This window comes from Stegostoma tigrinum, chromosome 2 (genome assembly GCF_030684315.1).
Source record: "Stegostoma tigrinum isolate sSteTig4 chromosome 2, sSteTig4.hap1, whole genome shotgun sequence".
NCBI classification, from domain to species: domain Eukaryota; kingdom Metazoa; phylum Chordata; class Chondrichthyes; order Orectolobiformes; family Stegostomatidae; genus Stegostoma; species Stegostoma tigrinum.
In genome coordinates, this window is record NC_081355.1 from 103,422,107 (window position 1) to 103,437,831 (window position 15,725).

The following is a 15,725-nucleotide window of genomic DNA, read 5'->3' on the forward strand; positions in this document are numbered from 1 at the left end:
CAGCAAGTTTAAGGCAAGCAACGATCAAAAGGCTCAGCCTCCATTTGTAGGCCGAGAAGTCGTAAGCAGGGTATCAAAGATGGATTGTATAAAGGTGAGGTAATAAGTTTAAACTGGATCAAATAATTAATCGTTTGAGAGTTTGGGCAAGAGCAAATTAGGACACAGACAATAAATATAGTGCAAAAGTGGGAAGACAAGTGGAACAAAATTGCTCCATATATTCCAAGCAAAGCTAGGAACAACACCAAGTCCTGAAGTAGCACTTAATTTGGAGGAATGATTGTCCGCAGTGAGAAAACTTCAGCCAGTGGAGTGTGGAGGTGGATAAGACTTATTGAAGCCTCCAATCAACGAAGTAATGGAGAGGCTTCAAGGATGTCATGGTGGGTAGGCTGTCCTTTGTGCAAAGGTGATTTGTCTCCTAGATGAATACTATAAAGTGGCAGAGATTGTCAGCAGAATCTTGTTTGTCGAATGAAAGTCAAAATTGTTGAGATAGGGATAAATCAGTTTTCTTGGATAAGAACAGGCTGGAAAAATCAGTGCACTAGGCTCCCATTTTTTGACCCTGAGAAGCAACAGCAAGCAGGCGGGGATAATGGGAACTGCAGATGCTGGAGAATTCCAAGATAATAAAATGTGAGGCTGGATGAACACAGCAGGCCAAGCAGCATCTCACGAGCACAAAAGCTGACGTTTCGGGCCTAGACCCTTCATCAGAGAGGGGGATGGGGAGAGGGAACTGGAATAAATAGGGAGAGAGGGGGAGGCGGACCGAAGATGGAGAGTACAAAAGATAGGTGGAGAGAGTATAGGTGGGGAGGTAGGGAGGGGATAGGTCAGTCCAGGGAAGACGGACAGGTGAAGGAGGTGGGATGAGGTTAGAAGGTAGATGGGGGTGCGGCTTGGGGTGGGAGGAAGGGATGGGTGAGAGGAAGAACAGGTTAGGGAGGCAGAGACAGGTTGGACTGGTTTTGGGATGCAGTGGGTGGGGGTGGGGGTGGGGGTGGGGGTCGGGGGGAGAGCTGGGCTGGTTGTGTGGTGCAGTGGGGGGAGGGGACAAACTGGGCTGGTTTAGGGATGCAGTTGGGGAAGGGGAGATTTTGAAACTGGTGAAGCCCACATTGATACCATTAGGCCGCAGGGTTCCCAGGCGGAATATGAGTCGCTGTTCCTGCAACCTTCGGGTGGCATCACTGTGGCACTGCAGGAGCAGTTTTTCCGCCGTCTTCGCCTCCATGCCTACTTCTTCAACCGGGAACCTAACCCTCCCTCCACTGACCCCTTCACCCGCATCCAACACAAGTCCTCCTCCTGGACACCACCCCCAGGCCTCCTACCCTCCCTCGACCTCTTCATCTCCAACTGCCGTCGAGACATTAACCGCCTCAACCTCTCCACCCCTCTCACCCACTTCAACCTCTCCCCTGCCGAACGGGCAGCCCTCCGCTCCAACCCCAACCTCACCATCAAACCCACAGACAAGGGTGGCGCAGTGGTAGTATGGCACACTGACCTCTACATCGCCGAGGCCAGACGCCAACTCTCCAACACCACCTCCTACTGCCCCCTCGATCATTACCCCACACCCGAGCACCAAACCATCATCTCCAACACCATTCATGACCTCATCACCTCAGGGGACCTCCCACCCACAGCCTCCAACCTCATTGTTCCCCAACCCCGCACGGCCCGTTTCTATCTCCTTCCCAAAATCCACAAACCTGCCTGCCCTGGTCGACCCATCGTCTCAGCCTGCTCCTGCCCCACCGAACTCATCTCCACCTATCTGGACTCCATTTTCTCCCCTTTGGTCCAGGAACTCCCCACCTACGTACGTGACACCACCCACGCCCTCCACCTCCTCCAGGACTTCCAATTCCCTGGCCCCCAACACCTCATTTTCACCATGGACGTCCAGTCCCTATACACCTGCATTCCGCATGCAGATGGCCTCAAGGCCCTCCACTTCTTCCTGTCCCGCAGGCCCGACCAGTCCCCCTCCACCGACACCTTCATCCGCCTAGCTGAACTCGTCCTCACACTCAACAACTTCTCTTTTGACTCCTCCCACTTCCTACAGACTAAGGGGGTGGCCATGGGCACCCGCATGGGCCCCAGCTATGCCTGCCTCTTTGTAGGTTACATGGAACAGTCCCTCTTCCACACCTACACAGGCCCCAAACCCCACCTCTTCCTCCGTTACATTGATGACTGTATCGGCACCGCCTCTTGCTCCCCAGAGGAGCTCGAACAGTTCATCCACTTCACCAACACCTTCCACCCCAACCTTCAGTTCACCTGGGCCATCTCCAGCACATCCCTCACCTTCCTGGACCTCTCAGTCTCCATCTCAGGCAACCAGCTTGTAACTGATGTCCATTTCAAGCCCACCGACTCCCACAGCTACCTAGAATACACCTCCTCCCACCCACCCTCCTGCAAAAATTCCATCTCCTATTCCCAATTCCTCCGCCTCCGCCACATCTGCTCCCACGATCAGACATTCCACTCCCGCACATCCCAGATGTCCAAGTTCTTCAAGGACCGCAACTTTCCCCCCAGTGATTGAGAACGCCCTTGACCACGTCTCCCGTATTTCCCACAACACATCCCTCACACCCCGCCCCCGCCACAACCGCCCAAAGAGGATCCCCCTCGTTCTCACACACCACCCTACCAACCTCCGGATACAACGCAACATCCTCCGACACTTCCGCCATTTACAATCCGACCCCACCACCCAAGACATTTTTCCATCCCCACCCCTGTCTGCTTTCCGGAGAGACCACTCTCTCCGTGACTCCCTTGTTCGCTCCACACTGCCCTCCAACCCCACCACACCCGGCACTTTCCCCTGCAACCGCAGGAAAAGCTACACTTTCCCCCACACCTCCTCCCTCACCCCTATCCCAGGCCCCAAGATGACATTCCACATTAAGCAGAGGTTCACCTGCACATCTGCCAATGTGGTATACTGCATCCACTGTACCCGGTGTGGCTTCCTCTACATTGGGGAAACCAAGCGGAGGCTTGGAGACCGCTTTGCAGAACACCTCCGCTCAGTTCGCGGCAAACAACTGCACCTCCCAGTCGCAAACCATTTCCACTCCCCCTCCCATTCTTTAGATGACATGTCCATCATGGGCCTCCTGCAGTGCCACAATGATGCCACCCGAAGGGTGCAGGAACAGCAACTCATATTCCGTCTGGGAACCCTGCGGCCTAATGGTATCAATGTGGACTTCACCAGTTTCAAAATCTCCCCTTCCCCTACTGCATCCCTAAACCAGCCCAGTTCATCCCCTCCCCCCACTGCACCACACAACCAGCCCAGCTCTTCCCCCCCCCCTCCCCCCCCCACCCACTGCATCCCAAAACCAGTCCAACCTGTCTCTGCCTCCCTAACCGGTTCTTCCTCTCACCCATCCCTTCCTCCCACCCCAAGCCGCACCCCCATCTACCTACTAACCTCATCCCACCTCCTTGACCTGTCCGTCTTCCCTGGACTGACCTATCCCCTCCCTACCTCCCCACCTATACTCTCTCCACCTTCGGTCCGCCTCCCCCTCTCTCCCTATTTATTCCAGTTCCCTCTCCCCATCCCCCTCTCTGATGAAGGGTCTAGGCCCGAAACATCAGCTTTTGTGCTCCTGAGATGCTGCTTGGCCTGCTGTGTTCATCCAGCCTTTTGGCAGCATGACAAGTGATAGCAGGAATGGACCTGTTAAAATAGCATTATAATTTCAGAGAAACGTAGGTTGTTCAGGGGATCACTGAAATAGAACTAGCTGATGAGAATTACTGGTATCATAATAAAAATATCCAGAGGGTAAGAGGTCAAACAAAGGGGTCTAAGTAGAATGGGAATTCTGAAGACAAGAGAGAAAGACAATACTAGTGTCACTGCATGACTCGCCTCTGCAAGCAAAAGATCACTGCCAACACCAAACAAACCAGCTTTCTGTGGAGGAGAAAACAGTTAATGTTTCAGGTCCAGTGGACCGGATCCAAAATGTTAACGTTTTCTCCTCCACCGATGCTGCCAGACCTGCATGTTCTTGTTCCTAATTTACAGCATCTGCAGTTCTTTTGGTTTTTAAACCAGCTTTCTGCTTTTCAGCCTTCTGAAAAGACAGTTTTCTCCACAAGACCACAGTTCACTCCTCCATCAACACTGTCGTGTGCTCTGCCTCTGGCACTTGCATAAGTCCTTTAAATCACCTATCTTATCCAGTTCCCCAAACACTTGAGGTTCAAGAAGTAAACATTTCAATTTAGTACACTGTATTAATTTGTCCAAAATACACGCACACAGTCTCCTTTGTAATTAAAAGACTAAACACTATAAAATACTGGGTAAACATTCTGTGTTCTGGATTAGTCTGAACTTCCAATACTGTCACTTAAACTTCAACCTACCCAGTTCCTCGACACCCGTCGTTGGCTTTCAACTGTGTTCCAATGAAACTCAACAGAAGCAGTATAAACTATGTCACAGATTGCCTCCGGTGTTTTCTGACATCACTGCATTCAATATTTTCAGATTGTTACCATAACTATTTTTTGGAAAGGTAGCTGCTGATGATGATTCTAATTTTTCTAACTGCTTCTCAAAACGCATTTGTTTTATTATGTCTTTTACTGTGCACTACATCTTAATTAATCCAGATTTCCACCCATTCACAGGCCAGCTCAGTGGACCAAAGGATTTGCTTCTATAACTCTAAGCTTTTTAAATGATCCTTTAGACAGTGATAGTCTAAATTAAGTATCTGCTTTGGAAGAGCTCAGCAGTCCCATGCACCAATGGCACAGCTGCAACACTCGGTTCCTCTAAGTCCCAAAAAGCACCAAAAATTTGAACAAGCCAGCAGTGTAACTCATTCGAGAAATGAATGATGGGTGTGGGGCAGAAATCATGAATTTTTGAAGGAGACGTGGCAGGGTAGCTTACAGAGAGGTTTTTTCTCCTACGGGAGTTTAGGACCAGAGGGCATAATTTCAGACTAATGGTCATCCATTTAAAACAGAGATGAGCAAGAATTTCCTCTCTCAGGGGGGATCAAACCTGTGAAAGTCTTTTCTGCAGAAAGACATCTAGGCTGTGTAGTTAAGAATATTCCAGGCTGAGGTGGATAAATTTTCAAATCAATAAGAGTATCCATGGGTTTGCAGAAAAAGTAGGAAAGTGGAATTAAGGAAAGACATGGATTCAAGATGGCAGCCTCTTGAAGCTGCAGTAAATTGGGAATTCATCGAGAGAGGTTGGTGAGAAGCAAGGGAAGGGAGTATGATCAGCAAACACTGACATGAACGAAGGCAAAGATGGATCAACTGGATATCTTGATGATATGAAGTAGGAACGAGAAACATTTCCTGGAGATATGGTGAAAATGCTTTTAGTCAGCTGGGATTGGAATCAGTAGGGTAAATCCAGACAGATGGATATGGAAAAGTGCTGGAAAACATTTGGCTGGGCAGCGATAACAAACATGTCTCAGAAAAGTGAGAACGGTTAGGAGTAAAGGGCCCAAATGAATACGAGCAAACCCTCTGTCCTCTGCAGTCAGGAAAATGGCATCTGGTGAGGTACTGCGATATCTGTGTGCTGTTGAGAATAGGAACTGGCAAAAAGGCTTCTTATCACTTTGAGACCACAGCATACAGGTTTGTTTGAAAGAAATCAGCAGCAATAGTTTGCAATGATTTGATGGCATGAAAATGGAGAGAAGTTGTAACTTTCATAAACACTGACAGAGTTGACTGATAACAGGAACTGCAGATGGTGAGGAATCCAAGATAACAAGGTGTAGAGCTGAATGAACACAGCAGGCCAAGGAGCATCACAGGAGCAGAGGCTGACGTGTTGGGCCTAGACCCCACTTCTGATGAAGGGTCTTGGCCCGAAACATCACCCTTCCTGCTCGGCCTGCTGTGTTCATCCAGCTCTACAGCTTATTATCACTGACAGAGCTGACTTTGATTGTTCATGCATGAAGGTATAAAACAAGGAGGCGACATCACCTCAATCACTGCTTTGCTTGGAAAGCAAAGGTAAATTACATTTCACATACCCAGGTAGCTCTAACTGAGTCAACAGGCACAGCATCTGATGGAATGACTAGGAAAATTCAGTGTGTTTTCCTCCTCTAAGAATGCAAGGGAAATTCTAACTTTAGATTTTATTGCTGCAAATTTAAACTGCAGCTGGCAAGAAAGTAAGTTGAAAACAAAAGTAAAACGCTACTATTAATACCAAAACAGAAAAGTAAAGGGAATCTAGAAAGCATTATTACTCAAACTTAAATGAAGGAAATAATTCAACTCATTTCAGAAAGTAACTTTTAACAGCCAGAATACACTTTACTTTCAGCAAACATTTCATTTGAAAATTAAGAAATAACCATACAGCTCACCGAGCCAATTTTCAGGCTCAACTTGTTTCCCATCTGCTCCCCATATCCACCATCTCTCGAAACCTCTCTTTTCCCAAAGTATTCTATGCAACTCTTATTTGTTTGATCTTACATTAATTGGTATGGAGCTAGAGGTCACCACATTTGAGGTTCCAGATCCAAAACAGAGAAAGAGTCCTTGAATAGTTTTAAAGGCAAATTAATACATTCTTAAACAAGTAGTTGAAAGATTATCAGGGGTAAGCAAGGATTCTTGCATGCAGTAGTCCTCTGAGCTGGAAAGCACAACTTCAAGTTTCACCTGCTCCAGAAATCAACACGAGTGAACAGGATGATAAAAAATATCTATCCAGGTAAATGAGACTGTGGATTTGAGGTCACAATCAGATCAGCCACAATCTTACCGAGTGGCAGAGAATGCTCGAGAGGCTAAATTGCCCATTTCTGCACCTGATCCATATGTTCATATATGCATTTTTTTAATAAATTCAAACCCTAACTCCCCAATCTCCCATGGTAGAACATTATTCAATAATGGTTCCTACATGGGTCATGACAAACAAAATCTCCCCATCCTCTCCACTAGCCATAAGACGACGACTTCAACTCTGGCCCCAATAACTTCAGAACTTCCAGTCATGGCTACAGATATGGACATCGAGGCATTCTTTCATTTTATTCATTGACGGGATGAGGGCATCACTAGCTAGGCCAGCATTTATTGCCTGTCCCAAACTGCCCAGGAAGAAGTTAAAAGTGAACCACATTGCTGTGAATCTGGAGTCACAGACCAGGTAAGGATGGCGGTTTCTTTCCCTAACAGACATTTGTGAACCATGGGGGTTTTCTGACAATTGACAATGAATTCATAGTCATCATTGGATAATTAATTCCAAATTCAAGTTCTACCTTGGCGGCATTTGAACCAGGGTTCCCAAGACATTACTTGGGCCATCACTACATTCCCCACAAACAATGGGAAACTATTACAATTACATTAATCTTCTAAATAAAAAGTGACGATAATAGGTTCAATAAATAATATGCCCACCTATTTTTTCTTCACCAGCACCTTAATCAGGTGAAGTCCAAAACCTAGCAAATGGCTATTGCTGCCAAACTAATTACAAAAATTAAATTTCAAAACAAGGACTAAAAAAAAATTGAGCATGAGCAAGAGTATATTTGATTTGTTAATAATATCGTACCCTCTGGAAACACCACCTCCATCGCTGATTATTTTAACTTGCTTCACTGCACCATACCTTGTGAAGAAACCTCGCATTTCATCCTCACCCATCTGAAACAGATAAAATATAGTAGTTTAGTATAGAGCAGCATAAGTATCTGTGCGTTATTAGAAGTTAAATAACCTTAAAGTTTACTTGGGATCTGCAACACTTAAGGCCAAGAAAGAAATAAAAACTGAGCAATACAGGTTGATGTCTTTAGGTCCTAAACACAACTTCACCCAACCAGACAGTCAAGTAGAGAGTTTGTAGTTGTAAGAACTGCATAGACCAATGTCCCTTAGGTTTCCAAAGTTTCAGAATATCATGCTTTAGTGTAGTGTGATTTCTTCTCTGGTTCCCCATCCATAAGGAGACTTCCAATTTTTGGGGTAACAGAATTTCTATCTAGTAATTTGAATATTACTACAGTCACAGATTTAATGGTTCAAATTGGAATCCTCATGAAACATTTGTTAGGAAACTGAATGCTACCTTTCATGGAACAATCTATGGTTTGGAGGGAAAGCTTGACTTTTATTCAAACTGACGGTTTTTGCACCCCATTTTACAAAAGCAATTCTACATATACTGTCCTATAATTTTTCAAGCCAAAAGATGACCTGTTCTCCTGACTGATTTTCAAACTGGCCCAATCTTTAATTATTTCCGAGAAAAGTATTAATAGGATCCTCAATGCAAAGAAACTGAGAACTTGGCAATTAATCTAGTAATTATTTTCCATGCCGGAGGTAGATTAGTCAAGATTTTTTTTAAATCTATACAAACAACAAAGATCCTACAAATAAAAACAAAGTAACCAAGACGGACAATTTCAAAATTAGGACACAAGTGAGAAGGGGAGGTCCTTGTTTTTCCTGAAAAACAGAGCAGGACAGCAGCTTCATAAAGAGAACAGCGGACCTATGGACTGGGTAGATGTAGAATACTGTTAATATCTGTTGTGAAAGCAATTAGTGATTCAATTATTGGAATAAGCACTTTGGGCAATGAACCCTTGTCCTGGAATGGGTGATTGTGTTGACCTTGTCTCCTCTCCTGCCAAGCCTCCTGCAGTTTTGTTTGGCCAATTTCCCAACAGTGATGGGAACAGGACTTGCCTGTATGCAAAAATCTACTCCACTACTGCATCTGAAAAAACAAACAGCTCATTTTGAAAGCAATATCCCAGCAGCACTGATCTGAACTGAATATAATGACATTTTGCTTTAAGATATGTTCATCTGAAGCAAAACAACTGAAGGGTCATATTAGCTAATAAGAAAAACAACAGCAAGTTCACATGGCAATTTGAGACGACACCATCATTCAATAAAATCGCAGCTAAACTTCAAAATCATCTCCACCCTGATGTCACTTAAATCCCCTCAAGTACCCCAAATCCATCAACTTATTTTTTTTCCCTTGAATATGGTCCGGAACTCGACATTTGCAGCCTCTAGTGTAAAGAATTCCCAAGACTCACACTACAGTGAAGAAATTTCACGTCTCAGTCCTTTGCAGCTGCCACCTTCCTCCAAGGCCATGATCTGCACTCAAAAACTTTCCAACCATTGAACGCCTCTATTTCAAGCTTTCTATATGTTAAGCATTCATTGAGATAGACAGAAGGATCTGTATCCGTGCTGTATAACTGGTCCGTGCCAACCAAATATTGTAGGTTAATCTAGTCCCATTTGACAGAATTTGTCCCACATCCCTCTAAACCCTTCCTGTTCATATGCCCATCCAAATATCTTTTAAATGTTGTAATTGTACCAGTCTCCACCACATCCTCTGGCAGCTCGTTCCAATATACACACCACCCTCTGCCAGTTGCCCCTTAGGTCTCTTTTCTATAATTTTACCTTAAAAACTTATTCCCACTAGTTTTGGACTCCCCACCCCTGGCAAAAGACCTTGTCTGTTTACCCTATTCATGCCCATAATGATTCTCTAAACTTCTAGAGTCACTCCTCAGCCTCCAACGCTCCAGGGAAAATAGGCCCAGCCCATTCAGCTTCTTCCTATAGCTCAAACCCTCCATTCCCTGGTAACATCCTTATAAATCTTTTCTGAACCTTTTCAAGTTTCACAACATCCTTCTGATAGCAGGGAGACCAGAACTGCACTCATTATTCCAAAAGTGGCCTAACCAATGTCCTGTACAGCCACAAAATGACCTCCCAGCTCTCATATTCAATGCACTGACTAATAATAGTGAGCATGCCAAACGCCTTCTTCACTATCTTATTTACTTGCGACTCCACTTTCAAGGAATTATGAACCTGTAGTCCAAGGTCTTTGCTCAGCAATACTCCCCAGGGCCATAAAGAGTACAAGTCCTGCACTGATTTTCTGTTCCAAAATGCAGCACCTCACATTCACCTAAATTAAACTCCATCTGTCACTCCTTCACTCCCGTTGGCCCATTTGATCAAGATCCCGTGGTACTCAGGAGGTAACATTTTTTTGCTGTCCACAACACCTCACTTCCAGAGAATTCAATGCCTATCCCAGGAATAATTTTACCAACCTTTTATTACACATATGGTGTTTTGGCTTTCATTAACAGGGGGATTGAGTTTAAGAGTCGTGAGATCTTGTTGCAGCTCTATAAAACTTTGGTTAGACCGCACTTGGAATACTGCGTCCAGTTCTGGGCGCCCTATTATAGGAAAGATGTGGATGCTTTGGAGAGGGTTCAGAGGAGGTTTACCAGGATGCTGCCTGGACTGGAGGGCTTATCTTATGAAGAGAGGTTGACTGAGCTCGGTCTCTTTTCATTGGAGAAAAGGAGGAGGAGAGGGGACCTAATTGAGGTATACAAGATAATGAGAGGCATAGATAGAGTCGATAGCCAGAGACTATTTCCCAGGGCAGAAATGGCTAGCACGAGGGGTCATAGTTTTAAGCTGGTTGGTGGAAAGTATAGAGGGGATGTCAGAGGCAGGTTCTTTACGCAGAGAGTTGAGAGAGCATGGAATGCGTTGCCAGCAGCAGTTGTGGAAGCAAGGTCATTGGGGTCATTTAAGAGACTGCTGGACATGCATATGGTCACAGAAATTTGAGGGTGCATCCATGAGGATCAATGGTCGGCACAACATTGTGGGCTGAAGGGCCTGTTCTGTGCTGTACTGTTCTATGTTCTATGTTCTATGTTCTACACTTACTCTATTAGGTAATTACATACTTCCTTAGCTGAAGAAATCCAAACTGTACAAAAATATCTCAGGCAAAAATATACTCAGTCAAATTTGTTAGACAAAGTAATCAAATGTATATATAACAGTTATACAGGTGATGTAGTCTACATGGACTTCAGTAAGGCATTTGGCAAGGTCTCACACTCCAAATTGGTTAAGCAGCTCCACACGATCCAGGGCAATTTGGCAAACTGGATCCAAGAAAGTGGCTTAGTGAAGTAGACAGTGATGGTCAAAGATTGCTTTTGTGACTGGTAACCTGTGTCCAATGTCATGCCATTGGTACTGGGGCTTTCACATTTTGTTGTATGTTAAATCAGTAAGTTTGCAGAGAATATAAGCATTGACGGTGTGGTACACAGCAGGGAAGTAAGCCTTAGGGAACAGGATGATACAAATGGGCCAGGCAGATGAGAGGAACCATAGCAAATGGAAGTTTATTCCTGAGAATGAGAGATGATACAATAAAAAGGAAATAAACATTGAATGCTAACACACTAGAAAGTACAGACGATCAGAGGGGTCTTGGTATGCATGTCCATAGATCTTTACAGGCAGGAGGGCAGGCGGATAAGGTGTTTGCGGCATAAGGGTTAGTTGCCTTTATTTGTCAAGGCACTGAATACAACAGTAAAAAAGTTATAATGGAGCTGGACACACCATTAGTTAGGCTACTGCTCATACTCTGTGCATTTCTGATTGCTACACCATAGAAAGGATGCAACTGTACAAAATAAGGTGCAGAAAAGATTCACCAGGATATTGCTGAAAAAATTTAGATACATGATAGACTAGATTTCGATGTTTTTATTTGATTTAATATTGTCACATGTACAGAGATACAGTGAAAACTATTGCACGCGAAGCAGACAAATCATACCTTACACAAGTACACAAAAGAGTAATACAACAGAATGCAGAATATGGTGTCACTACTCCAGAGAAGGTACAGAGCAAGATCAACTCCAATACGAGAGATCCAGGCACAAGTCTGATAACAGAAAGGAAGAAGCGGTTCTTAAGTCTTTTGGTATGTGTTTTAAATTTTTTTTGTATCTTCTGCCCAATGGAAGAGAGGAGTACAACCAGAGTGGAAGGAGTCTTTCAGTATGTTGGCTGCTTTCCCGAGGAAGCAGGAGGTATGGCTGCAGCCAATGGAATGAAGGCTGATTTGCATGATGGGCTGAACTACGTTCACAACTCTAATTTCTTGTGATCTTGGCAGAGCAGTTGCCATACCAAGCTGTGAAGCACTGGGATATGATGCTTTCTGCAGTGTCTCTCTAAAAATTGTTAAGATTCATTGTGAACATGCTGAATTTCCTCAGTGTTCTGAGGAAGTAGAGACATTGGTGTGCTTTCTTAACTGTAACACTGACATGGATGCACCAGGACTGACTGTTGGTGAATTTTACTCCTAGGAACTTGAAGCTCTTGTCCACGTCCACTTCCACCTCAGCACCACTGATATAGATAGGGGTGTGTTCTCCACGCTGCTTCCTGAAGTCAATGACCATCTTCTTGGCTTTGCTGACACTGAAGAAGATTGTTGCCTTTATACAATGCCATTAAGTTTTGTCTCTTCACTGTTCAAGATCTGACCTATTATGGTGGAGTCATCAAGCAAACTTGCAAACAGAGAAAGAGCTGAAATAGGCTACAGTTGTAGGTGTTTAAGGAGTATAGTAAGGGACGGGGTACGCAGCCTCGCTGGGCACCGGTGCTGAGGATTATCGTGGGGGAGATATTGTCACTTACCCTTGCTGACTGTGGTCTGTGGGTCAGGAATCGAGGATCCAGTCGCTCAGCGGGGAACAAAGTCCTGGGTCTCAGAGTTTGGTTGGAATTATGGTGCTGAAGGTGGAGCTAAGGTCACTAAGTAGGAACCTGACATATACCAACTGGAACATCAAGGACGTCTAAGGCCAAGATGGCACCTGCCACGGACGTGTTGCAATGTTGGATGAATTGTGGGGAATCAAGGCAAATGGAAGGTTGGAGTGATATGTGCTATTACTAATGTCTCGAGACACTTCATAATGCTGGATGTCACAGCCACCAAGTGGTAGTAACTAAGGCATGCTACATTTTTCTTGGGCATTGGGCTGGTAAGTCTTCTTGAAACAGATGACAACCTCACATCGAAAAAAGGAGAGGTTAAAGATATCCAAGAGAACTCCTGACAGCTGGTCCACACAGGATCTGAATGAGTGGCCAAGGACTCCATCCTGGCCAGTCACTTTCTGTGGGTTCACACTCAAGGTCAATCTGACATCTTCAGCCACTCTCATAGGTACAAGTGAACCAAAGTTGTCAGGACAGGTGACATCATTTCACTGATCTTCTGTTCAAAACAAGTATAGGATGTTCAGAGCTCATTGCAGAGGGATGCATTGTTGTCAGCAATTCTATTCAACTTTGGTTTGTAGCCAGTTATACTATATAAGCCTTGCCACAGTCAACATGAGTTTGCAGTTAGTCTGGAACTCTAGTTTTGTCTGGTAGTCTCTTGGCATCCCTGATGGCTTTGTGAAAATTATTCCTAAATTTCCTGTATAGGTCAGGGTCACCCTGACTTTATTGCCTCAGATATGGGCTCAAGTGGGGAGCGTATCTTTCAGTTCATTAATCGTTTCTGGTTGGGAAACACATGGATTATCTTCTCTGGCACACAATACTCTACATACTTACTGATGCAGTCTGTAACAATACTGGTATACTCATTTAGGTTGGCTGCTGAGTTCTTGAATATGGACTAGCCACCAACTCCAGTCACATAGGAGCTCCTGCACTATATGAACTTCGATACCATTTCCTCACTCTTCAGTTTCTACTTGTAAGCCAAGAAGAGCACAGCTTAATGGGCAGATTTATTAAAATGCATGTGGATGATGGAGTGGCAGCTGTTTGGGCCTCTGATGGGAGAGATGTGTCAATGGCATAGACACTTGAAACCACATTGTTTTGATCTCTGCAAGCCAGCACATCTTCCATGTTTCTGGGTAAGTAGCTGCTTCTGGCTAGTGATGTTTCTAAGTGCAGAGAAAGATTTGGGTAGGGTCAGAGGAGAGAAAGAGGAGGAAGGTCGGACAGAAAAGGTAAACAGGAAGAAACCTTTGAGGGGTTGGGGGTTGGCACAACTTTAAAGGCAAGGTGCAGAAGATTCAGAGTGGAGGATGAACATGGTTTTCACCGAGAGGGCCGTAGCTAGCTGGAATTCACTGCCTGGAAAAGGATGGTAGAAGTAAGAATCCTCAAGACATTTCAGCTATATTTAGATGAGCACTTGAAACACCATAACATACAAAGCTATGGGCTAAGTGCTGGCAAATAGGATTCCAAAGCTGGAGATCTGCTGACATGTATGGAAATAAGAGTCATACAGCAGAGAAACAGACCCTTGGTCCACTCGTCTGCGCTGACCAAACATCCCAATCTTTACCAAATGGGATTTGGTAAAATTTGGCCCATACCCACCTAAAATCTTCCTATTCACGTATGTGTCCAGATGCCTTTTATATGTTGTAATTGTGCCCACCTCCACCAGTTCTTCTGGCACTGATTTCATACATGGCACCACCCCTCTGCATGAACATTACCCCTCAGATCCCTTGTAAGTCTTTCCCCTCTCACCTTAAACTTATGCCCTCTACTCTTGAACTCTCCTGCCCTAGGAAAAGAGCCTTGACCATTCATTTTATCCATGCCCTTCATGATTTTATAAACCTCTAAGATCACACCTCAGCCTCCAACATTTCAAGGATAAAAGCCCCAGCCTATACAGTCTCTGTATAGCACAAACACTCTCGTCCCAACAACATCCTTATAACTCTTTTCTGCGCCGTCTCAAGTTTAACAACACCCTTCCTATAGAATTTTATGCAGTATTCTAAAAGTGGCCTTACCAATGTCCTGTGCAGCTGCAAGATGAAGTCCCAACTCCGGTACTCAAGTGTCTGACCAACGAAGACAACCATGCCAAATACCTTTTTCACCACCCTGGCAAACTGTGGTTCCAGTTTCAAGGAACTACGCACCTAGGTCTCTTTGGTGACAACACTTCCACATGATGGGCCAAAGGGCCTCTTTCTGTGCTATAAAATCAGACTCTAGTATTTCAGGTATAGAGTTGCCAAAGCCCTATCCAATTGCTAAACAAATATCCTGGACGCCCTAATTGCAAAATACTAGAAAAGTTCAGCCGGCCAGTCGGCAACGCGAGAGAAAAACATCCCAAATAAAAAAAGTTCACAAATCTACTCCTCTTCTCCACTACCTGATCCACTGAATATTTCCAAAGTGTCCTACTTTATTCTCTGTACAACAGCAGCAAGACTTCATTACTCTTATAATACATTCCCCAATCAATTAAGGCTACTACGGCATTTTCTTCTAAATTGCTTACTGCATCAATTAACTTTGTGATTGCATACAAAGGAGTCTCAAGTCCCTTAGAGCATTAACTTTTTTTTGTCAGTCTTCCATTTTTGAACAACATTGTATTTTTTTTTCCTCAAAGTGGATAACTTCTAAATTATTAATCGCTACCTTATATGCTTGCATCACTTTATTGCCCAATTAACCTGTACATATCCTTCAACTGCTGTCTTACAGCATCCTTTTAATTTACTTTCAAACTGGGTGTTCCATCATTAGAAAATAGCAGAGATCCTTCAGTGGTAAACTACTATTTATAGTTTCCAAATGTAAAATGATTTGTTTATTCATTCTTTTCACACTTCAATCTATTTGGCCATGCTACCTCTGATCAAATGTGCATTAATTTTGTAATAATCTTGTATAGCACTTTCTGATGTTCCTTCCAAAATGTCAAATACTACAGGTAGTTGGCCTTGCTTTTCCTCCCT

The 15,725-nt window shown here is 44.4% G+C and overlaps 1 protein-coding gene across 1 annotated transcript in view; it reads right to left on the reverse strand.

Annotated features, from left to right (window-relative positions):
* dazl (deleted in azoospermia-like) overlaps positions 1-15,725 on the reverse strand; it is a 163,521-nt gene that overhangs the window by 120,238 nt on the left and 27,558 nt on the right. Inside the window, exon 3 of the mRNA XM_059641861.1 lies at positions 7,631-7,722. Coding sequence (XP_059497844.1) covers positions 7,631-7,722 — 92 coding nt within the window. The remainder of the gene's footprint in view (positions 1-7,630; positions 7,723-15,725) is intronic.